Raw genomic sequence first — 25,442 nt, 5'->3', positions numbered from 1 at the left:
CTTGTGAGACTCAGTTCCACTAGTTTCAGACACTTATTTTTATATAACTATATGCCATCTTTATGGGTGGTTAAAAATGATTGGGGATGCTTTATATTTAGAGCAACAAGAAAAGCTCATCTGTCTACTGGTTCTCCATCTCCTACCTTCTGTTGCTTTGAAAATGTGCTTTTCAACAAAGATGAATGGGCTCAATAATTTCCAGTAGAATCACAAAAGGTGCTCTTAATACTCCTTTAATTTTTTTCTGTCACATCTCCTTCCTGGATCAGAGGAGAGTCCCCTCAAACAGTTGCTAAAATTGGCAGGAATCAGTGAATGCTGGCTCTGGGGCCGAGGGTAAGGAACTCTAATTCCTGGGTATAAAGAGTGGACAAAGGACACCTTGTAGCCTGCTTTCTAGTGTCTCAATTCATTTGTCGCCTAAGTAGGCGCGGGTTCTGGAGAATGGTGATTTGGCCAAGCTGACACCTCTCTGAACTTCACGCTTGCCATGGCCACTGAGCATGACTACCAAACTGCTCCCCGTCACTCTGGGGCCCCGGTCTACACAGCTACCACTGACAGGCTGGGTCACCCGCTAGAGGTTATTCCAGAAAGGAATCACCTTCGGGGCATTCGTTTGAGGTGATCTCAGTGATGACTAACGAGTGGGTTAAAATAATGAGCAGCTAAGCACTGGACTACAACACTGGGGTAATTATCAAGAGACAGAAAATAAAGTCTCCCTAAAAATATTTAAATATGGTTTTGACCAATAATTTAAGAATTGACGGAATTTAGAATCAGCTCAGTTTTACAGGAGGCCTCCATATCTACTTACCCGTGAACAGTCAGCAGGACTTCATACTTGAGAGGGATTGTCAGAGTCGCTTTGTTACGCCTCAGGTTGCCTACCTCCCCTTCATTTTCGCTACAGAAGCAAACAAGAAACACTGCCTTAGAATCCAGCCAGCAAAAAATCATCTTCAAAGAACTAATTACACCCCATGTATATACCTTATATACTTGGAGGTTGGTGTACAGAACCCTTTTTAAGGAGCGGGGATAAAAGTAGAAGCTATAGCAAGAAATTTTTATGTCAGAGTTGGCAGAAATTTACTCTCATTATTTTACACAGATAATTGCTTCTATGTTGGTTAGAGGGTGTTTTGGTTTGTTTTAACAGATCACATAAGAGAATTTTTCTCCTGCAGACAGTGGAACACTGCTCCATGGTTTCCCTAAGGTCACCCCCCCGGGCCACCAAAAAAGTCAGGGGTTCATTTCCTTTGGCAGTTATTTTTTCATAATGCAATATACCAGGCGGCGTGCACTGTGATGTTGAGATCCTCTTCTGCTCTGCTGAGTGAGCTGGCATCCAGGAGAAAGCTGAAATCTATCTGAAAAACACAGACAGAAGCACCCATTTTAAAAATAATCTAAAGCATGCAGAGACACATATATAAAGTACAAGATTTTTTTTATAATTTTAATTTTTCTTATTGTTTATGTTCTGTGAAGTGCAAATTTGAAATGATGTTCTAAACGAGTAGGCTACCCCTCACTCAGGTAGCTAGCTATGGGGAAGCTGGTGGGTTTGTAGCAATTTTAAAGCACCAGCATTTCCACAAGTGATATTCAGAGACAAAGCCTCCTCTGAATGTAAAGACAGGCAAATCTGGACTGACAAAATGGAGATGCTTTAACAACTTGAGTGAGGCCTCTTGCCAGAAACACCTTTTTGTACAGCAGAGGTAACATGCCCAGCAGACAGGACCACCTGGGGTGAGGTTCGGGGCCGGGGGAGGGGGAAGGGTGACACCGGGGAGCAGAATTCTGACACATTCATGTGCCCGCTTGACATAAACATGTGCCCTTTTTTTTTTTTTTTAAATAGTGAACACTGCCAAGAATGTAAACACAATCCCAAAGATCTCAAGCCCAGGTAGTTTTGGTTTTATTTCATCACTTAGCTACTTACCCTAAGTAAATAATAATAATAATAACAACAACAACAACAACAATAATAATGTAATAACAAATTATTTGTATGCAGCACAGAGGAAAAACAGGAAGTATTTTATATTCATGTTAGTAACAAAAATGTGAAATGCTTACCTTTGATAGATGATCTACATATATATAACCCACCCTGCAGTCAAGTTTTACTATGCCAGAGCTGTCTGTTACTTCACAGTTTATTTGTTTCTCTTCCTAAAGGAAAAATGGAACAACTGGTTTAGTTGGAAGGAACAAGAAACTGGTCACATGTTTAAAGGATGGTTTGTGAAAAGAAAATCATCCCCAAAGAATTTATTTTCTTGGAAGACTCTTTTGTGTTCACTTCTGGGATAAACAAATAGGCATATAAATAAATTGCAGAGTTTTCTATGCTTACCAGATCTAAAATCTTAATGAAGTAGAGACCGGTGGGCAGTCGGATATGCAGAGTTGTCTCATATGCGTCATCTCCGGCATTAAACAAGGACACGTTCAGCATTAACGTCTTCATGCTTCCAACAGCGAGATAAGTTTTGTTTTCATGCGGCCTAGAAATTAAGTAATATTATTTAGTTTTTGTTTAGAAACTAAAAATCCCATTTCTTCATTTACTTATCCCAAACAAAAAATTAATTTGGAAACACAACCATGGGAGATGACCCCATGAAAGTAGATGTAAATCCATGTTAAAAAGAACTCAATTTCCCATTTTTTCAGATAAATTCACTTAGCCAAGAGAAGTTTGTGGGTTTTTTTTTTTTTTAGTTAGTTATGTTACCTAAAGATAAAGAAAAGACCCCAGTCCTTGTTTTACCTGAAAGACAAGATTACAGACGGGAGATGGAGTGCACTGTTGTAGCAAAAGATTTCAAAGGATTTATTTAGGAAAAGATAGGTACACCCTCCAGAGCGGTAGGCGGGCTGACCCAAGGGAGGAAAGGCGGAGGTTTCGGTCTCCCCTTTCTCCTATACTCTGGCTTAGAGGTGGTCTCTTGATTGGTTGATGGCTCTTGCCCCTGGAATGCTTAGTATGTTTGGCCCCTTCTGCACATGTTCTGACCCGTAGTGTACACCAAAAAACCCTTGGGGGGGGTGTGCCTAAACCACAATGCTAATTATAACGCAATGAACATTGGGTCGTGTCTGGTTAAGTCCTTTCCACTACTGTGCCGTCATGGCTGTTGAGTTTTAACTGATTTCTTCCTGGCACTCACTTAGAAGAAGTAAAGTTCCTTTATGCTGGAGGCGGGCATAACACCATCTTCCAGACCATCCTCCCTCTCCTCCACCTGTCTGCCTGGTGCCCCCACTTACCTAACTGCCTAACTCTTACAATTAAACTAGTCTGCTTTCTGTTTGACTTTTCTGTTTAACTTCTTGCTTCTATCATTTTAACATATTTGCCTGATTATATCAAAGTATTTTTCTAAAAGAAGCCTTTTTCTCTTTTTTTTCTTTATCCTTGCATAGATATTGAACTAGCTGCTGCCCAAGCCAAAGAGGGATCTGGGGGAAACGGGGAGGAAAGGAGAATAGAGAGACAATTTCCACCAAAACAGAATGCTGGGGTGGAAGTGAGCACGGCATGGAAAAGGACTGCTGTGGCCAGCAAGTGGGTGCTGCTAAAATATGTTGGACTAGAATTAGTTTCTTAAGGCAGGTTGGTCGCCTCTACTGATAACTAGACCACTTTAAAAACCAAACTGCAGAAAGGCTTCACCATCCTGTGAACTGGGAAGAGAACTGCTGCAGATGCAAACACGTAAGTGACTTCAAGTTCCAGCTCTGGCCCCAGTTCTTCTGGATGAGAGGTCGTTTAGCATTTTAAAGACAGTCAACCCATCTGTAATAATACCTACTATTCAGTGAATATTTGGCTCATGCACATTCTATGAAATCCTGAGCACCCTGGGATTTAAGGGATGTATTCAAGGTACAATTTCTAGAGTCTCAGGGCAAACGCCTGCACAAACAATTCTCTTGGCCACTTAGAGGGTTAAGAGAGCTCAAAGAAAACTTCAGTTACCGAATATTATGATTCTATGAGTTCTCAAAGACAGACTTAGATGTTAAAGAATGTAACATTTAGAAAAATTGGTTCAACCAGAGAAGAATGTGACCCGAAGCAAAATATCTGATGAGGATAATCATAGTAATAAGAAAGGTAAACATTCACCTGGCAATTTAGAGTTTAGAAAGTTTCTTCAATGTTTATATTGTATCATTCTAATCAACATCTGTATCAAAGAACTGTGTTTAAGAAACTGTGTGTGTAAATGTAAAGCACATAGTAGGCGTTTAATAGTTATTTGTGAATTGATTTAAGATAGTGTTCAAGGATAGAGTTAAAGAACAAGTTTCAAAATTTATGCTTTTAAGCATTACTGGTTAAAGATGAAGAATGGCTGATTTTAACTGAAAGCTTCTGTGTAAGAAATCATTATGTCTACTACTCCCTGATACAAAAATAGCTTAAAAAATTCCCATCTTTGTTGAGCATATAAAGGACAGACTGATGAACAACTGCAAATATTAGAAATACATGCAAAGAGTTATGAACGAAAGGCTCTGGGAGACCAGGGCAGGGAACTCCTTTCACCCGGGGTTAGCAAAGGCATTTTCTTGCTTTTCTACTATTCCGGTTATTTAGGTTGAAATGAATGAAGATTTACAACAATTTTTTAAATGAAGAAGATCTGAAAATTTCATGATTGAACCTGAGTTAACTTGGATTATACTCTTAATTGATTTCTCAGTCCTCCTCCAATTTTCACGCTGCCAGCCATGGGGGGAAGAGGGTGGGAGGTGTCACTTTCCCAAAAGCAAACTTGATAATGTCATATGCCTGCTTAATGTCCTCTAGTAACTTCAAGATAGAGTTCTGATTAGCATGGCAGATGCAGCCCGAGAGACAGTTCCTGCCTCACTTTCCACTGCATTCATTCCAACTCATTCCTTTGCCTTAGCCATGCTTAACTAAAGCCAGGGGTCCAAACACTGTGTTTTGTGCCTTACTTTAAGCTATCCCTCTGCCTTCCACATCTTTCCTATTCATGCATCTGGTTAACCCAGCTTATGTGCCAGTGTCAAGACTTCTTAGAAGTTCTCCCAGCTGACTCTCACTGCTAACCCCCTTCACCCAGCATTGTGCACCCCTAACAAAAGTGGCTTCTCTCTCTCCCACTGCCCTGCACGCTGGGCACCCCTGCAACGCAATATGTTCACACTGTCTGGTTTTTTTCACCACTAGAATAAGTTCTGGAGAGAAGATGTCTGGTGGTCACGATTATCATTGTTTTCTCAGAAGCTAGCAACACAATTAGTGTTCAAAATATATGTGTGGTATGTGAGTATATCAAACATTGAAAAGGGTTGGATGACACTAAAAAAAGTCTGAAAAACTGAGGAAATTACTGGATAAGTGACTTTTAAAGGTTTATGAACTCATTATGATGCTATGAAATTACAGCCATGCTTATCTGTTCTGTGATGGTATACCAGTTCCAAATGTTTCATTAAGATAAATTAAACATCCACTACTACCCGTCCTGTGACCTGCACTCCACCCACAACCTGATGTTTTGGTGGCCATCCAACTATTGAGTTAACCAATAAATTAACAGCAACATTGTTAATGAAAAGAGTAACAATTATGAACCTCAAGTTATTAATTATAATTTTAATTATAACTTAAATTATAATTTAAAATAATTATAAAAATTACTATGAGCACACAAAATGATAATTTTGGACACTTCACCCCACTTTTATACCTCTAATAACATAGATCTAAGAAACTGGACATTTCACTTAATGCCTAAAAGTTCTTTCATTCTTATCCTAATTTTTTTCCACTTGAAACTTACTTATCAAACTAGAATGTCCATACAGAAAAGTGCATACGTCCTAAGTGCTCAGTGAATTTTTATAAACTGAATACATGCATTAAACCATCACTGAGATCAAGAAAAATGTAAAATCTACTGCCAGCACCAAAGAAATACCCTGTGCCCCCTTCCAGTTACTGCCCCCACCTGATATCTTACATTTACTGGTATAGACTGGCTTTGCCCAGTTTTATATTTCATACAAATGGAATCACTGAATATGCAGTCTTTGAGTATCTGACATTCTTTACTCAAAATTTTGTAAGATTAATCTATATTGCTGCATGGAGTTGTAAATTATTCATTCTCACTGGTGTATATATTCAGTTTTGCCAATATACCACATTTTACTTATCCTTTCAACTACCATTGGGAATTTTAGCAATTCCAGTTGGAGCTTTTATAGTATTTCAGTAAATATATATATATATATATGTAATTCTGTTGTGTTAGTCTGTCTATCCTTCTATGAACAGAACTTATGATTTGTTATCCCAGGATTAATTCCTGAAAAATCTCTAAATCTGGCAACCAGCTAAAAATCTTACTAACAAATTATATTTAAAAAATAAAATGTACTGTAAGGAACTCTATTTAAATAATGAAAACTAAAAAAAGTCCTACAGGATTGTCATTTAAAAAGTAAGCGTACCATAGAGTAGGGGTTCAAAAACTTCTGCCTGAAGGCCAAATTTGGACCACTGCCTGCTCCTGTAAATAAAGGTTTATTGGAACACAGCCATGCTTATTCGTCTGTGGCCACTTCTGCACTGTGACAGCAGAGTTGAGCAGTTGAGACAGATTTCTGTCCCAGAAAGCCTAAAATATTTACTATCTGTCCCTTCATGTAAAAAGTTTGCTGGCTCTGCCTCTGAGCAATCTGACTGAGGAATCTAATTAGTTTCAAAATAAGCACGCAACATAATATTACTGTGTGTAAAATCTGTATTATTCTGACAGTAACAGAAGCTTCATTATTCAGACGGCATAGGATGAGAGGAGTACTCAAGACATCGAGGAGAAAGGAATGAAGACCATATCCCTGTGTAGCATTTCTAGCTTCTGATCCCTGCGTTTGAGAAGGTGGATATTTCTGGAAGATGCAGGATCATTAACAAGGCAGTAACTGTTCTAAACCATGGCTGTCATTTCAGGGTGGAAGACTGACTCAGTGATGGTGTGCTATTTCTCCCAACATTTCAGGGAATGGCTGTGATTTACTCATTCTTGCGTTGTAAACCTTTGTGTTACATAAGGGCGCACCTGCTTGGTGGCACTGTGTTAAACGGCAGAGGGGAAGCGCGCTGGAATACAGCGGCCCTACACTCCCCCTACTTTTCTATAACCACGTTACAACTAAAGGAACCAGAGTGGTTCCGAGAGTAAACTTCAGTTTGACATTAAAGTTTAATTAAGACTTGTAGAAGAGCTGCCTAGAAATAGACATTTATAAAATATTCTGGCTTGTAACCAAAGCATTAGTCACTGAACACCTTTGGGAAAGAAGTTGGCACTTAGACAAGCAACAGAAGGTGAAAGCACTGCATAAACAGCTAGGTTCCAAGACAACAGCAAATTAAAGAGAAGCACAATGTTCACGTTTCAGCAGTGAGGCTCCTGGTCTATTTTTCATTTTTAAGCTATTTTGCCATATTACCATAATTACAATTCTATTCTTCTCTTTGAATATATATATATATATTCAAAGAGAAGAATAGACACACACACACACTCACACACACCTTACTGTATGTGGATTCATTAATGAGGTGCCATCAGACAGATACCCACAAGCTTTGCATGTGAGACATAATAAAGGACCAGGTGCACATCTGGAAGTGCGACAAGGCTGAACCAGAGCTTTCCCCAGGAATCGCAGCTCATTCTTCATTAAAACATGCATAATGCAGGCTTGAAATTTACAAAGCAGCCTAGAATCCACGTAATTTAGACAAATCAAGGTACTGTGTACATACAGAATCATAACTTAATAAGTGAAAGAGGAAAAATAGAAAAATTGATGCATTTCAGCACCAGGCTCTATGTTTTTCCTGACTGTATGACATTGTTTTGTTTTCGTGAGAAGTGCTCCCCAAGCCTTAGGATAATGAATGCACTTTGCCTCGACAAGATGAATGACTGCTTCATACAGAACATGTTTTTAATCAAGATGCTAGAATAAAATATAACAGAAACTGATACGTACCCATGTCAAGATACACGAGTCATTTACCTGACCAAAAGCTAGCCTGCAGCAGGTGGCCTACAGGCCCGAGCAAAATTCTGTCCTTTTTCTTTACTACTGACCTCAGGAAAAAAAATATTGGAAAATTCTCATCAACAGGAATATATCAGCCACCTGACATTTAAGGAGATTTTACTGAATAATGACAAACTCATTGAGACCCCAAGGAGGACAGCAAAAGAACATGGATTAGAAGATTAAACTAGTCATTAGACTGTTTAGTGTATAAAGCATCTAATTCATCTTCCCAAAAGTCTGTTGACATCAGTGGGGCATATATTCTTACTATTTGCACTTTAAAAATAGTTTTTTTAGACTCACTCTTTTGGGGGTAACAGTACACTGGTAGATGTTACACACTGCTCGCCGCCTACTCAACAATGATTTCCCTTCTTAGCTGCGCGCAGAACCCTGCACTGTTCAGGCTATATAGGTGGTACTCCCTTGATACTGCTGAAGCAAAGCCCCTAGTTCAGCTTTAGGGAATGAATTATGATTGACCTGCTATAATCAGGATGACTCCACCCTCCTTCAGCCAGGATCGATTCCAGAGGGGAGCACGCAACACCGGTCTAGTTAATCAGAATAAGAAGCCTGCTCAGGCACTTCCTTTCCTGGAAAGACAGCCTCAAGAGGACACGGAATTTTGCCCTTGCCCCTTTCTGTTTATTGGGATCCTTGGTGCCACAACAGCCATGTGATGGTCATGAGGGAAAAGCCAAGAGAACGGGAAAGATAACCATGAACCATCAATGTCCAGATTTTGGTAGCTTCTCAGTAAACCTGCAACTATCTCCTCCAGACTGCTTACTATGCAAAGTAACTAAATGCCTTTATTTTTTAAGTTACCATCAGTCAGGTACTCTGATACTTGCAGTTAAAAGCATTCCTAGCTGATATGAGAGCACTTTTGTTCAGGAAAAGCCTCCATCACTTACACCCTGGAAGCACGACGGAAGCACGGAGGGGAGGAGTGTCACTGAGATCGGTCATCTGTATGAGAGAGTTGATTTTAAGGTGCCCATGTGATGGCTAATGCCTGCTACTCTATGATTTTGATAAAAGTCCTATTCGTTAATCTTTGTCTTGCAGTGTAAGCCCATCTGAACGTGGTTTACTGCCCTGAGGATTTACAGATTCAGGAGGCAGCCTCGACTTAGTGAGGACACGAGGCCGAGCGCATCAGCACGGTTTAGCTTGCTGCCGGCAGTCCTGTTTGCCGTCATCAGAAACTCATATTCTGTACTGAGTATATATACTTCCCTAAAGCAGGTCCGCAGCTCTGAGGCACAGAAATACTGTTAGTGCCAATGGAGTTCAAGCTGGGAGAAGGCATGGGACACACGGTCACAATGCGCCTACCCTGACTGATTAGGGGGAGAGGACGCCTAGGTGGGAAAGGTGCATTTTTGTCTGATATTGAGTATAATTGATTAAAAGGGCAAGTAGTTTGTCAGAATCCTTCACCGCAAGCCTAAAAATTAATTAGAAGAGTTTTCATTTGAAAATTCTTCAGGTAAGTTATTTACCTAGCAGAAGCAGCCTGTCGCTTTCCTAACTGATGCAAAAGATGAGGGGCTTACACTTTACCCTGGCATTCAGGCCGCTTCAGACCTCACACAACCGAAGACTACCAACTGTCTCGGGATACAAGGAAACAACAGTAAGCTCTGGATAAATAACCAAGACATGTGCAGAAAATGTTTAGAACTCATTGGCAATATTTCATTTTATGACCAAGATAAAACATTTTTTATCACGGCCTATAAATACGCCAACCACGTTACCAAAGGGAACAACTGTTATCGAATCTTCATGCATCCCCGACTTGGTGCCGTGCACCTGGCCTGCACCACTGCACCTGATTTTTAAGACAAACTTACACAAGAGGTACTATTTTACCTTCTTATCAATGAAGAAGGAAGTTTACAGAGGTTGAAAGGCTTCTCTAAAAAGGTCATTCAGGTAGTAAATGGTAGATAAACTTGAACCAGTTTGTTTGACTTCAAATCAAAATCACAACATTGGTTGCCAGATTTTAGTTTGAGAACTGCCACTTATAGCCCTATTAATAACACATGTTTTGGGCCTGGTCCTTATAGATTCTGATTTGGATGGTCAGAGGCCTAGGAACCTGCATTTCTATCAAGCATTCCAGGTGATTCCTGTGAAGGGGACTCAAGGACCACATTTGGACAAATACTGCCTGCCCTTCCACTGGCTGCCACTTAAAATCATAAAGAACTTGAGATTCAGACTATCAGAAACATTATCTTCAAATTAAAAATGCAAAGTAGATCATACAATTTCTTATTGTGAGAAATACGTCATGAAGAAAAACTAGTAAGTCAATTAAGCTAATGATTTTGTATCTTAATTCAGTAAGATGTACTTTCGTTCTTCAGGAAAGAAGCATTTTCAGTAATATCTTCTGAGCCCAAATCAGTGACCTTCCCAACACAACTGCGAAGGAGGGACCACAGAAATAAAGGGAGAATGGGAGTAGGTGGCGCCATGGAAGTTAAAGCAAAGGATGCTCAAAAAAGGAAGTGAACAGCCGTCAAATGCTTAAGACAAGAGTCCGAGTAAGGTCTGAAGAGTGTCCTCTACATTTAAGCAGATTTCTCTCTTCAATTTATTCTTTCCCAGGCCTTTGATCCTCACACTTGTTTATATTTTCCCACGATTAAATAAATAATACTTGATAAATACATACAAATTCACTTGAACCTACTTGTTCCTGGTATATCCCCCTTCCCGTAATCAAGAACTGTGTCATTTAGCTATGACCGCACTGAAATTTCTGTTAAAATTTGCCAGTGACATTCTATTTCCCCCCACCAGTCACATTTTAAACGCCAACTTCCATGACCTTTCCTTAGTCACTATGCTGTCTGATCTCTATAAAATTACAATACGAAGTCCCGCTTTTTGTAGTCTCCATTGGCTACTTCACCGTGGACTTGGTTCTCCTCTGAGTTCTATGAAGATACATTTTCAGTCTCCAAGGGTGACACCCTACTCTTTTTAAGCTCTTTAAATAAAATTTAACCCCTTCCTACCAGATTTGATCCTTAGTTCTTTTCTCTGTCAAATTCACATTTCCACCCCCAGGCATTCTTCTAAGTCACTGATGTCAAGAGGACCCCCAAATAGAAAGAATCCTGAACTAGATTTTCCAGTGGAGAGCTACATACAGAAATCTCACCAAATTCAACACACTACAATTCAAACCTGCTCCTTTATATCCTGACCTCCCCAGAACAGTCTCCCATTTTCCTGCCCTGCCACTGGTGCCTCCTCCTCTGCCACCTTCACCTTCCACATACAACCAGCTCTTAGCCTGAAGTGTGGGTTCTCTCTCTCCAGTCCTCATTTGCACATCTTCCCTCTGACATGCCGAACAATTTCTATACAGGGGATCTAGACATGATACAAAACTACAATGGTTTATTTCTCATCATAAAGTAACAACAGCCATCAACATTTATCTGGTTTTCATTGTGTGAGCTGTTCTAAGCACATTACATGTATTTTCTTTTTCCTGTTTCCTGTCTATGGATTTATAAGAACAAGATGGTTTATTCCTTTTCAAATGTGTCATATTTTTATTTAGGGATTTCTTTGTTTTGTCCATCAGTCTGAATTATGTAACCAGTTTTTGGACAATAAAATACTAAGAATTATATGGTAAAGGTTAGCTCATTTTGCCACCAAAACTCTATTAAACAGGCACTTAACAAATGTCTAAACTATAACTACAATTACAATAACAATAACCCAAAGCATAGTTAAATCCTGAAATATCTTCTGAGTTATCAATAAAAGATCAAAACATGCTTGAAAAAACTATGGTGCTCACATACTCTCATTCTTTCAAAAAATGATTGTCTTTGGGTGTGTAATTATGTGAATGATGTATAGATCACTTAATCTCTGTCAGCAGAATGCTGTTCTTTGCCAGGTCTGTAAATGCTAACCCCAAAGGACTAGTTATTAGTCCCTTTCTCTTTAGAACCCACATGCACACACCAGTTACCCATCTTGATTAAGAACAGAGAATAAACTACACTTACTTCAAAAATCCAATTTTTGCAGAAACCTGTAAATCAGCAGAACAATTTTCGTGGGCACAAAATCTTGCAAAGTTTATCTGGAAATTAAATATGACAGTATTGTTTATTTCAGTTCAATCAGTGGGTGTATTTCTATGTTTTTTAAAGAATAAAACAGCTACAATACATGAGAAAAAATAAAATTAATATGTCAAATTGATAATTATTTTATCCCTTTTGAAGAGAATTCATCAGTAGATTCAAATGACAAACAATTCCAGGGCTAAAAAAAAACCAAGTTTCCCCAATGAGTATATTTAAAGCCTAAGTTTGTTAAGTGAAAAAAATTTTTTTCTTTCATAATAGTTGTGTAACAAAAGTTTAATCCAACTATGGTAGTAACCAATGTAGTGTTTAAACCCTGTGCTGCTAAGAGTTTCTTCATTGAGTTCCTCTCAATTTGCTGCAGTTTGAGCCCACTTAATATGCGTAAGCATGACACTGAATTTTCAGATGGTAGAACAGTGATTTTATATTTGCTGAAAATAATAAAATATAAAAATCTAGAAATTTTACTTTAAGGAGATGGTGGACAAAATTACATGACAGTCTATCAAGAGGTTCCAGAATTTACTGAATTCTGACCATTTTAATAGGACCCAGAGATACTACAAGGTAGCTAGGAAGCCCTGAGGTGTAATAAGCTGGACAAAGAGAAAAACGGGGAGAGATTCAAAGAGAGGAAGCTGAGAGGAACAGGTGAAAGAGGGAGAGATGTGGAAAAGAAACCTAGAAAGTCAGAAAAGGAGCCAGGCTCCTAAAACTGGGAGTGAGGAGAGTGCTGTCAAACGGCACATCAGACCAGAGACTGTCTACACCCGGGGGGAGCACAGGGAACGTGCAAGTCATTCTCTAGCTGACTAAGGACACAATTTTTTCTACTATTCTTATTTGTAAAGTAGGTTGTTCTATGAGTCAAAATGTAGATTATTCTCATATAACTCAAATTGCTGAGGTTTTGACTTGTGTACTTAAAATACTGAGACGTTCATTAGTAAAGACACTTAAAAGTAGTTGACGCTGAAAACTGAAGTTCAACAGAAGAGTAAAAAAACCCGACTTCCATTAGTACTTTCATACAAGGGTACAGAGGGTATTTGATCTTAAGTTATTATCTTCATTTGATCTAGTACCATAGACCAGACAGTGGTGATTGTAAGCTCAAATATCTTAAAGTGACTCGGGCAATTTTGTCTGGACAGGATATGAAGTAGACCTTGAAATGTCCCTTTCATCTTTTGCAGTCTGTGTGCCATTAGTGAATGGTTTAACGAATGCTTTTACCATGCCCCCAAACATCCTGTTGGCTGTCTTTGTGTTGTTGGACAGTGAAAGTCTGAACAACTGGACTCCCAGGAATAAAAACACCATCAGTGAAACTGATACATTTTGGGATAAATTTTAAAAAGCAGTTCACTGGTTAGAATGCAGGATCTGTCTCAAAATCCAACTGGATCCTGGGATGTGGCTGAATAGCATACAGCTAAGTTTAAAAAGAGAAATTGTTGTGTAACATAAATACACATGTTTATAAATGAGTAAAATCTGACTAACAGGACATGAGTGTATCTGTGGGTAGGGTGAGTGAGAGGGAGACAAAATGAGAAAGAGACAAAATGAGAAAGAAAAATAAGCTGCACACACATGGTGACAGTGAATAACTAACTCATGAATGCAACTCACTTCCATTATGAGAGCTCTCTAGAAATGTATTTTCTTCACTGGCGAGGCATGGAGGAGAGAAAATAAACATCTTATGTATATGGGAAAACACTGCTATGACTAAATGCATATTTAAAAGTATTCAGCTCAATATCCCACAGAGAATATAAAAAACAAAGAAAAATGGAAAACAAGACATATAAATCTTCTTTTAAAACAAATTCATAAAAAATTTAAAAGGATTCAGAGAGAGAGTTCATTTCCCCAGAACTATGCAATATTTTTTTTTAAATTCTTTAGTTATATGTCACATAATTTTTCAAATAAAGTAAAATATTCCTACTGTTTTTTCAATCATGTCCTTTTCTTTCTTCTGCTGAAGAATTGGCTGAAGTGGTGGGAATTCCTCTGTACTTTGTTTACTGAGAACATGATGCCCCAGGTGGTAAGCAGCTTCAATCTGAATTGGGGTGAGGATGTCCCGCACGTCTTTCTAAGGAAATTTAAAATCGTATGAATTAATAACAAAAAAAAGCATGTAAATAAAATACATATATATAAATCCACTCCTTTCCTACATAAGGCCAAACACAACATATGGAAGTCAAAGAAAACCCTTACCTTTTAATCCAAATTGTTAAAAAATTGAACTGTATATTTTTGCACAATACAAAAGTATTCATGTTTATTAGAAAAAAACAAAAAATGTATTAAAAATGAAAAACTATAACCATCCAATAATAGTTATAAAAGTCTACATTTGGGCATATTTTCTATTGTTATTTTCTATGCATACTCTTCATAACTTGACATTCTAACATAAGTGTTTTCCGTTATAACTCTTTGTAAGTCATTTCAAAGTGCTAATCATTTTATCCTATTTAACATTTCCCTGTAGTAGACTTGCAGAAATCCGACAGCTCTCTCAACTTATTCAAGTTCTCTTTTTATATTTCTCAGTAACGATTTGATTTGATTTGATTCATTTCATGTTTATTATGAAACATATCTTTTTTTTTGCTTTTCATTATGGACCTTTCACAGTTATATTTTCTAACAGGTTATGAATCGCATATAAGAAAATTATTTGTTTTGTATGCTTAATCTTTTGTCCTACTGAATTTTTACTGAAATTTCTTATTTGTTCTTACAGTTTTTCTACGTTTATTGTGCTTTTACACTTTACAAACAAAGAGTTCTTGGATTTATTTATCAATTACACAGAATTATAACCTATCTGGATTCCATTCTGCTCTGTGTGACATTCTTTTAAGTTTAATATCTTACTAATTTTTACCCAGCATTTATCAATCTTAATCTTATTTATATGTAATCAAAAAGTCTTTGAGTGATGAGATTTCTAAAATTTATTGTCCTCTGCTCCAAAAGAAACAATCTTTGAGTTTATTACACTGATTGTCAATTCATATATTTTCATCTTTATTTCTACATGCAGGCATAACTTTTCTCTTTTAAAAACATTTTCCCATGAATTTAAAATTTATTTCACCATTTCATTTGATTATTCAACAGCGTCTCATTAAAAGGGAATATACTATATTCCTATTATAATTATTTTCTAAGACACATATGTTCAAACAGTAAAACAACTGACAAAAAAGTAACTTTGAGAGAGTTTGCCATTCAGTTGAAGAAGCATGACACTAAATAAAGGTTTCCAGAATCCCAAGTCTCTGTAAAAAAGTATGGAAGTCAGGTAAGATAAAAAACATAGCATCTCTTAGAAAGCACTTCTCGTAACCCTGACTAGACAGGAAGGAGACTTTCAAAGTATACTGAACAAAACAGACTCATTTTTCTCCTTATCTAAGAGGGCAGGCAAATAAGATTTTACTATAAAGTAATCCATGAGGATTTATAACAGAATTCAGTTGACAATTTAAATTGCGTGACATGTTGATGGCAAATCTATAAAACAAGTATCTTAAGCACAAAAGCACTTAAAAGTAGAAATAATCTCAGGATTTGAGAGGGCATTTCTCAGTCAGCAGATACAGTCCACCTACACAGGAACTATGCAGTTTTTCTTTTTCTCGGTATTAGAATTGTTACTATACTGAGAAGATATCTGAAGAATCGGTCACGCACTTTGTCTTCCATACTAACAATTTAAATGTAAAGCTTGGTTTGACTCGACTTCACATGCCCGTTTCAATCTACGGTTCTTCTCGTCTTAAAAAACAGATTTAGCAAAGTGCCTCTTGACCACTAAAGAAAGAAACTCAAGGGTTTTCATTGGGACTAGACATATTAATTTTAACCATAATTGAGTTTTATATTTATGAGGTTTATATTTATGCTTGGCAAATTCCTGAGTAGATCCATGACATTGTAATCGACAGACTTCTTAGTGTCTGTCATTGGGTTTCTATTTATCTTAGACATTTCAGAATTGGAATATGGCCTAAACATTTCTGCCTAAAAGCAGATTTCCCAAGCTCATAAATTAATAATCACTAATGAATAGAAGAAAAAAATGCCGATCACACAGATTACTGCTATGCTACTTACATCCATAGTAACTTTTGATAAAAATTAAAGTAAGTTAATAAAGATGACATACCACATAAAAGACTACACCTATTCTGTGTCTTTATGTAATTATTTTAAAAAAGGATGTAATTTTTTCTTCCCATCATTTACAATATTATTAATGTACATGTATAATGGTTAAAAGCAAGTGGTCTGAAGGCAAAGTACTGGAGTTCAAATGTCAGGTCCATCACCTGTTATCTGGGTAACCTTTGGGAAATTACTTACTCTGTCTATGGACCAATTACCTCATCTGAAAATGGTAATAATAGTAAAGATGATGATGATGACATCTACATCTTATTATTATGAGGAATTAATGGCATAATGTATGTAAAACGGTTAGCACAATGCCTGGTAAGTGTTACGGTCTTTGTAGATGTTAAATATTATAATTGCTATGTGTATAGTATTTCAAAATGTAGCTATATAAGCCAACCAAGGAATTACAGAATTTCAGTTTCTTGTAAGTTCTGGTGACTATCTGGAAGGAGTAAAAAAAAAAGGAAAATTAGATTATTGCCAACCAATGGAGACTAAACAGAAAGTGAGCTCCATTTTCTACTAATACAAGTGTTAGACTTGTATTAATTAAGTGGTACCTGGAAGATGGGGAGTATGAGTCAGAGTATTCAAGATCTCTCGTGGCTTTTCCATCCTCACACATGGAGATGTTTTTATTAGATTACTTGATAAGTGATCATCTCAACCCGAAACCTTGACCATATAGGAATGCTGCAAATCAGGACCCAAATCCCAAGTTATCAACTTGTGAAAACGGAACAGCTTGAAGCCCTGAGTATTACAATAGCAAATTTGATTAAATTATTCCCTAGGTGTAGGAGCTAGACAGCTACTGATTGTCCCTCCACATGTCCACTGTTTTTAATTCTTCTCAACAAGCTTGCTTTGACCAAATCACATGTTATCTAATTCATACTAATTTTCCACAAGGTCTTCTCTACATCTGGTGTATATTACTTTCATTATCCTAATTAGCTATTAATTACGCTTTTCTCACAATGTATAAAATGTACGTGCACTCTTGCAAAAACTGAATTTGACAGACATTTGCACTTATTTAACTTTAACAGCTCCACCTGAGGACAAAAGCTATGATGTCAAAACTGTCTCGAAGTGACTAATATTTAGGAGGGAAAAGGTAGATTTGCTTAAGATTTTTATTTGGATGGGCATGGGCTCTCTATATGAAAAATAATGAAGATTCCATGCCACATTTTAATGGACGATTACATGAAACAGGGCACCCACAAGCATGCAAATTAGCACAAGCCTGAAATAACAAAGCCTGCCTTCTTGTTTGACTTTCAGAGAAATCTGTATTGTGGCCAGCTTGAGAACTGAGCGGCAGGCCCAGCCCTCCTCCTGTATCTATGTAGTGAAGGGATTTATTTCAACGATGGAGCCAGAAATATTTATAATATACTACTGAGTGAAAAATGATGTTGAGGTATAAAGAAACATGTGAAGATATCTATTCATGGGTCTCTCTGTAGAAGGCAGGATGTGGGGATACAAAGCTGAAAGTCAGTTCCTCCGTCAGAGTCTATAACCCATAAATCCACACATCTGGTTGGGGGGTGAGGATTCTGATACACACATATACAAGTACAGAAGAGGGGGACACCTCATCTACACTTGAAAGGGGATGGGAAGGTTCTTACGTAGAAGAATTTTAAGCAAGGAATATGATGAGATGTGGGTTTTGGAAATGCCCCTCTGGTGTCGCTGTGGAGAATGGGTTAGGGCGGGAGAAGGGAAAAACTGAGGCACAGACTGGAATCCAAGCCAGCAAGGCCACGTGAAATTGTAACGCTTTTATCTAGTAAGCTTGGTTCAGAGGTGAGCTGTCCAACATCTGGCACTATAACTTCTGAGAAAAGACAACACCTCAAAAACAGGTGCCCTAACCATTATGCCAATAGAATATTCTCTGATTTTCCCTCACAGAATTCTTTAAGTGGCACTGAGATGACATCATCTATAAATTTATTAAATACTGATTGACTGGGGGCCCTATATAATGAGTTGTGTTAGCTCTAAGAAGAATACAAACATTGAAAAGATAATATCCTCCTGTCTTCAAGGACCTTGCCATTCCAACAAAGAATTAACATATGTTGGAATAATCCATCTATTTCTAGGATACCATAATAGCAGTACAGTTATACAGTTTGTTTGTACTTAGATTTTCAGCAGAAATGTATGCGTTCATGGATCAGCCCATAGTGTGCTGTGGTTGAAATATAACTACTTTGGAGTAAATGGCACTTCATTAAACTACATGCTTAAACAGCTTAAAATATAAGCAAACTGAATATAAATAGATGTATTTACTAATCAAATGCACAATCATTTTTGCAGTTATTACTAAAAAGATGGGTTTTAGAAGTGACAAAATAAAATTTCTTTTTTTCAGAAATCCAAAATCCATAAATCAGAGAAATCGAGGGAAAGAAAGAATAAACCAATCTACTAAATACAGGCAGGCTGATTTCATGATTTTATACAACATGCTAAGGCCACTGAACTCACTGGATCTCAAGATACCAACAGGGACAGGCATTCCTGGCCTGATAACTAAGCTAGGTATGTCTAGCTTTTACTGGAAATGCTATGGACAGGAAGGGAATCCTGTTACTTCATTTATTATCCCAATGTAGCATCCCTGTTCTCTTCTCAAACATGAGTGAGTATTTTGATGCAGAGCCTCCATCCAGATCAATCAAGAAATACCTTCTCTCAAATCCTTAAGGGAAGTCTCACTACCGTGGCTGCTCCAACAGTCCTAAAAACTGCTGCCAATTATTGATTGGGTTTCTCTAAATCAAAAGAGCCTCAATATTATCCCCTGTCCTAAAATCTTGTCCTAAGAAATCTCTAAGATCTAATCAAACCATACACCTGAAGATAATAAAGACAAAGATTTATTTTAATATGCTTACATGGATGCGGAGACATTTTCATAAAAGGAAAAGTGATGTCTAATAGAACGGAATTTCAGCAGATAAAACACTACAAAGCACGAAAAAATTAACCCTCTCCCTTATATCATCAAAACCTTTTATGAACTCCCACCTCTAAATTCTAGATTCTTCTTTCGTAACATCTAATAATTTTACGGCTCTAATAGCAAAAATTGAAGCTTGGCATAATTATAAACAACTGAAAAATGGAGTTTTATAAGGAAAAAATAATTTCTCCCTTCCTACTTTCTAAGGAACAAATTTTGACCATTCACATAAAACAATCTTGTGTGAGACCTATTTTAACCATGAGTAAATTAAGTAAACTTGCAAAAACTGATGTGCTTACCAACCAGATAAATGACCATATAGTCTCAGAAAAAATAATATACCAGCAAATGTATATCCTAGTGACATGATACTTACTAGATTGTTAAAAATGTCTCCTCTATTCCAAGAAGATCCAATACATGAAACTAGAGAATGTGTGATTAAAAGAGAAAGACTTAATAGACGCTCCATTTCTAAGATAAGACTTGGATTTTTTTTTCAATAGCCAAATTCTCTACCATCAAAGAATGTGATAGGTTTTTAAAATATAAGTAGGTTGAAAGACTTGCATTTATGTGAGGTCGTTAAGGGATTACGAGCGAAAATAAAAACAAAATTCAGTTTTTTCTTGACCTTCGGGTCCTCAACGGCTTTTACTTGATGTAATATTGATGAGATCTTTCTGGCTCATTCTCTTTAATACTCAATTCCAACAATTTGTTGATCCCTCTGGAACCTCCAATTCAACCGTCACCTGTCCCTCACCCTCCATCTTGATGTCCTCTCTCCTCTCCTTACCCCGCTCAGTCTTAATGGCGAGCAATATAACCTTTCCCTTGCACACTCCTCAGCTCTCTTGCTCCTCCTTTGCTTCATTCCCTTGGCAAACCACAGCCCTGGTGGGCGGTAACTTCAACCACTCCCACCTGTAAGGTTGAGTGTGACCGGAAAACACCACAACCATTCGGACTCCTCTCACTTCACAAAGCAAGTTAGAGCCTAATGCTTCTCACAGCCAGACTGCACTTCCTTACTCTCCCGCTCTCCCAGAAGACTATTTCACATCTCCTTCCTAAACTCCAAACATCACGTCTCCCACTCCCACTGAAGCTAACCACGCTGTGTCTTACTTCACTGAGAATATTAAAGTGATCCGAAGAGAACTTCCAGTCCTCCTGACCACGTCTGCCCAGTATTTGCAAACACACAAACAAATGAGCCACCCATGTGCCTATCTAGAATCAACCCTTCCATTTGTCTAATTAACCCCACCCCTCTTGCCTCCTCAAAAACTCTGTTCTAACTATTCTTTCCTCTCATCTGTTTCATAAATGTTTCACTCTATTGGAGCACAGCCATCAGCACAAAAACATGCTATTCCTCCTACCTTAAAAAAAATGATCACTCCACTTCTATTATCAACTACTGACAGCCAACCCCTTTTCTTTGGCCCTCTTCAGAGTAAAAATTTGTGGAAGAATGACCTACACTCTGTCTCCAATTCCTCTTCCCACTGCTATTACTCCAAAATGCTGTTGTCACAATCACCAGCAGCTTCCATATTGCTAAACCCACTGGTCAGTTCTCAGCCCTCACTGTGTTTGACCAAGCAGCAGCACTGAAACACTGCCATGCCCTTGTCCTTGCCCTGCTTTATTCACTTCACTTCCAGAATGCCAGAAGCTCTCAGTCCTCTTCCTTGCTGATTAGTCCTTCTCACCTCCTCTGTAAGCCTTCTCTTCTCTTCTCTCCAGTCTCTTCATGGTGTGGTGCCAAGAGCACAGACCTCGGCTCTTTTCTCCTCTTGTGGTGAGCTCAGCCATCTCATAAGGCTTTTGAAACATCAATGTGCCAAAGAGGCATCAAGTTATATTTCCAGTCCTATGTCTCTCCCCGACTCCAGATGGGTGTATACAAATGCTTGCTTGCTATTTACACTTGAAAGTAAAACAGGTGTCTCCAGCTCAGTAGGCGCACAACTGACATCCAACATTCTCCATCCAAAAGTTGCTTCCCTTGTACTATTGATGGAAACTATATTCTTCTAGTTGCTTGGGCTAGCGACCCTGGAGTCATCTTGGAAGCTTTCTCCAATGCTAGACATCCAATCTGTCAGCAAATTGTGCAGGATCTGTCTTCAACCATTTCTTACCATATCCACTGCCACCAGCTTCATTGGAGCCATCATCTCTCACCTGGCTCACTGCAGTATCTTCTCCCCGTGTCAACATGTGGTCATCTACCATCTAGTCTCAACGTTGTAGGCAGAGTATTCCTTTTTATTACTCAGTCACATCATGCCAATTCTTTGCTCAAAAGTCTACAGCAGAGCCTCATTTCACTTGGAGAAAAAGTCACAGGTCTTATGTGATCTGACTCTTTTGCTACTACATTCCCCCTTGCTCACTTTTCCAGCCATCCTTGCCCTCCACCCACACTGTTCCCTAAAATAACCAGGCACATTCTTGTCTCGAGGCTTCTTTACCTAGCTCTTCTTTCTGTTATGTTCCTCTCCCGCACCAGGGGTTCTCAAAGTACAGCTCCCAAGCCCATGGCATCAGCATCACCTGGGAACTTTACAAAAATGCAAATTCTCTAGCCACACTGGAGACCTACTGAATGAAGAACTCCAGGCGGGGCCAAGCCATCTGTGCTTTAAACACGCCCTAGAGGTGATGCTGCTGCTTGCTGAAGTTGAGAACCGCTGCCCCCGATATCCACACAGTTAACTTCTTCACTTCCTTCAAGACTTTGCTCAGATGTCACCTTCTGAATGAGGCCTACTCTGACCACCCTACTTAAAATTGTGCTCTTCATTCCTTCCCCAGTGCTCCATAATTTCCTGTACTCAGCCTTCCTTTCCTTTTTCTATCACCCATATCTTCTTCTAAGATAACATAAAATGTACATTTTGTTACATTATTTTTACTCTCACCACACTAGACTATAAGCTCTCGGAGGCTGGTAATCTTTTTATGCCTCAGTCGCTGATCTATACTAATGTCTTAAATGGAACCTGACACAATGAAGATATTCAGTATCTATGACACTACTTGAGTGGATGGAGAAGTGGAGCCTGTGGGCCTGAGCACTTAACTAACAAGGGTCACCTTATTTCAGTGTAAGGGGTGCTGAGACAGAATACACACGCATATTAACACTCCTGACATTGGACACATTTTACAAAACAAAGGAACAATCCAGCTCAATTTTGTTTCTGAATGCCTCGGGTACCATGCTGGTGGGGGTGGAAAATGCACTCATTACATTTTCATATCCTCCTAAGTAACAGAGTTCGCTGACAGAACTCAAGGCTGGGTAGCTGCTTCCACGGTTCTTACACTCACCTTGGGTTTGCTGCAGGGGCAGATGTTGCCTTTTGACTTACTATTTGTGATTTAAAAATGTTCCAAACCAAAGCAAGGTAATTTAGGAAGGAAAAAATATATATTGGAAGAAACAATCACTTTTTCCCAAAGTCCCTACTATGTACCAATCCCAGAGCTAAGTGCTTTTGTACGACAGTGACTATATGGCCCCAAGTCATGGCTGTAACCTGCTGTCGTCGCTACCATGGTAACGCAACACGTACACATGCAACTAATGCAGAAACCTCTGCTAAAATGTCACTCCTAGTACAAATTCATTCTGATGCAAGTGTACAATTTTGATGAACCCTTAATCATAGGAACAATGCCAAGAAACAGGACTAAATAAATCAGATCAATTTGCTGCCATTTAAACAAATTCAACAAAACGTGTTTCTTTGTGAATGTCTAATATTGGTCCTTTTATTGCCTTTAAAATGGCTTTAATGTTAGTCTCTAAAATTGATTAATCTAAGTAAAATCAAGTATGTAGACTTAAAAAAAAAAGCTCTTTAATCCCTGCCATATCAAAGATGGTTACACTAATATCATTCTATACTTTGGCTCTCAACCATCTAATAGCTTTACTCTAGCACAACAATAAAAACTGCTAAGGGAAATGAGGAAACAGCATAGGGATTATTGCTCTTAGCATTTAATAGCCCTGATGCTTGTTTGCATTTGCTTGCAATAAGTATCTAAGGGAAAATTAAGGTCTAAGCTGAGGCTGCTATTTGAAATCCCAGAAAGGGCTCCCGGGAAGAGTTTGGCTTTTCTGTGACAATAGATTTTCCGATGAAGTACACCATTCCCTAATGAGAAAGACCTGGCACTGCTTCAGATGATAAAATGTGACCAATGCAAGGAACGTGATGATCAGTTTGGGAGTGAGTGTTTTAATAAAAGAAACGTGAAATTGACTGCGCTTTGGCAGGATATACCCCAAACCATCACGAGAGCCATCGTCCTGGCCCACAGATGAACCCCTGTGTTACAACTGGGCAAGTTCCCACTGACATCACTGACAATGCTGGCACGGAGACAAAGACACAATCCAAAAGCAGTCATGTTGGATTCTGCTTCTTAAAGTCACATGAAAAACAAAGCAACTTCCCTGCCTCGCCTCCCCCGGCCCTCCACCAGAGTCTACCAGGAACAGATCTGGGGCTCAGCAGAGCTACTAGATAGGTACATTTCTAGGCCAGCGTATAAACAGGAATGGGATAGCAGTTGTGGAAAGGAAAAGGCAAACCTCTAAAAAGAGGGGTGCAGTAAAACGCGGTAAATGTGAAATAAAGAAGGAGCAAAAAGCAGAGTTTGAATTATCCAGGTCACAGGACTGTCTCACATTGTGTCTCCAGAATAGGTCAGCTAGTTCAGGACACGATAACACTTGCTTTTAACTATGTTTTATAGAAAGATATCAATGTAACATGTTTTTAAGTGTACTGACAATATCAAAGTTCACATATTTGTTAATAGAAATGAATTTACATTACCCGCATGAATGCTTGATGTGTTCTACAGTTTGCCACTCTGCTTGTTATTTTTATGCTGCTTGTAATGACATCAGAAGTACCATTGGAAGAAAAGTAAAATCTTGATGGAGTCTCTGCCTTTCGGTTCACATCCAGACTCATGTTATAAAACAGAACTGCAAAAATGTAGAGAGAATTGCAATTAATATAATCATCTAAAGGCATTTATTTTATTATTTTTGCAGTGCTAGTAGTCCAAGTCATATAAAATGCTGGAAATAGATTAAATGCTCTTCAGGAATTAGCTCTCTAAAAACTAACCTGAAATATGAAAGAGGGAAACTTTAAGTTGAATTTATAAATATAAATTGAATTTTATATATGTAATTATATTAAAATATATTTATAATTATATAAAATACACTCAACTTATATTAAATCTGTTATAAACATAAATTTCAAAAATTATTTTTATAAATTAAAAAAATTATAAATTTTCTTTAGGTTTCTATTTTTTAAATTAACAGCCTTAATTATTTATGTAATCCTCCTATACAGAATTATTTCAAAATTAAAATACAAAATTGTTACTACTAATGAAAGTCCTGAGTCAAGTTTCAGATTTCCTTGAGCCTTTTTGTCCTTAGAACATCTGACTGAGGAATTACAGGCAGAGTACGCACTCAAATGTCACCTGAATAATTCTATCTTGTATGGTCACAGAATTAATTTCATATACTGTTAGTTTCATTTATTTCCATTTGTTTCTAATTTGAGGGGATGCTATTTTTCTTTTGATTTTTTTTAATGTAGAGCAAACACATGGCTTAAAAGGCAAACCTATATAAAGAGTTGACTGACAGTCATCTCCTTTCCAGCCCTAGACCCTAATGGTTTCTTCTTGTGTTTATTGGTTTCTGGTTTGATCTTCCAATGTTGTTTTAGGCAAAAACAAACAAATATAGGTAGACACTCCCTTAATAAATATTCTGGCAGTTTGGCAAGAACTTACTTCAAATCTGACAGAGTAAATAATCACCTGCTAAAGAAGATCTTCAATAAGCAAAAAATTAAGGAAAATTTACAACAACCAAAAAATTCCAAGCCAGATCT

At 38.0% G+C, this 25,442-nt stretch overlaps 1 protein-coding gene across 3 annotated transcripts in view; it reads right to left on the bottom strand.

Annotated features, from left to right (window-relative positions):
* ITGA4 (integrin subunit alpha 4) overlaps positions 1-25,442 on the bottom strand; it is a 222,109-nt gene that overhangs the window by 9,858 nt on the left and 186,809 nt on the right. For 2 of the 3 annotated variants that reach the window (XM_010991496.3, XM_031451757.2), the window contains 7 exons: positions 24,351-24,505; positions 14,236-14,385; positions 12,192-12,268; positions 2,381-2,531; positions 2,101-2,196; positions 1,303-1,382; positions 824-913 (listed from right to left, as the gene is read on the bottom strand). In XM_010991496.3, coding sequence (XP_010989798.2) covers positions 824-913; positions 1,303-1,382; positions 2,101-2,196; positions 2,381-2,531; positions 12,192-12,268; positions 14,236-14,385; positions 24,351-24,505 — 799 coding nt within the window. Of the gene's footprint in view, positions 1-823; positions 914-1,302; positions 1,383-2,100; positions 2,197-2,380; positions 2,532-12,191; positions 12,269-14,235; positions 14,386-24,350; positions 24,506-25,442 lie in introns of those variants that run through there. The other variant, XM_064484950.1, reaches the window with a different exon arrangement.

The sequence above is a fragment of the Camelus dromedarius genome, chromosome 4, assembly GCF_036321535.1.
Source record: "Camelus dromedarius isolate mCamDro1 chromosome 4, mCamDro1.pat, whole genome shotgun sequence".
In the NCBI taxonomy this organism is placed as follows: Eukaryota; Metazoa; Chordata; class Mammalia; order Artiodactyla; family Camelidae; genus Camelus; species Camelus dromedarius.
This window is presented reverse-complemented; position numbering and strand designations above follow the sequence as displayed.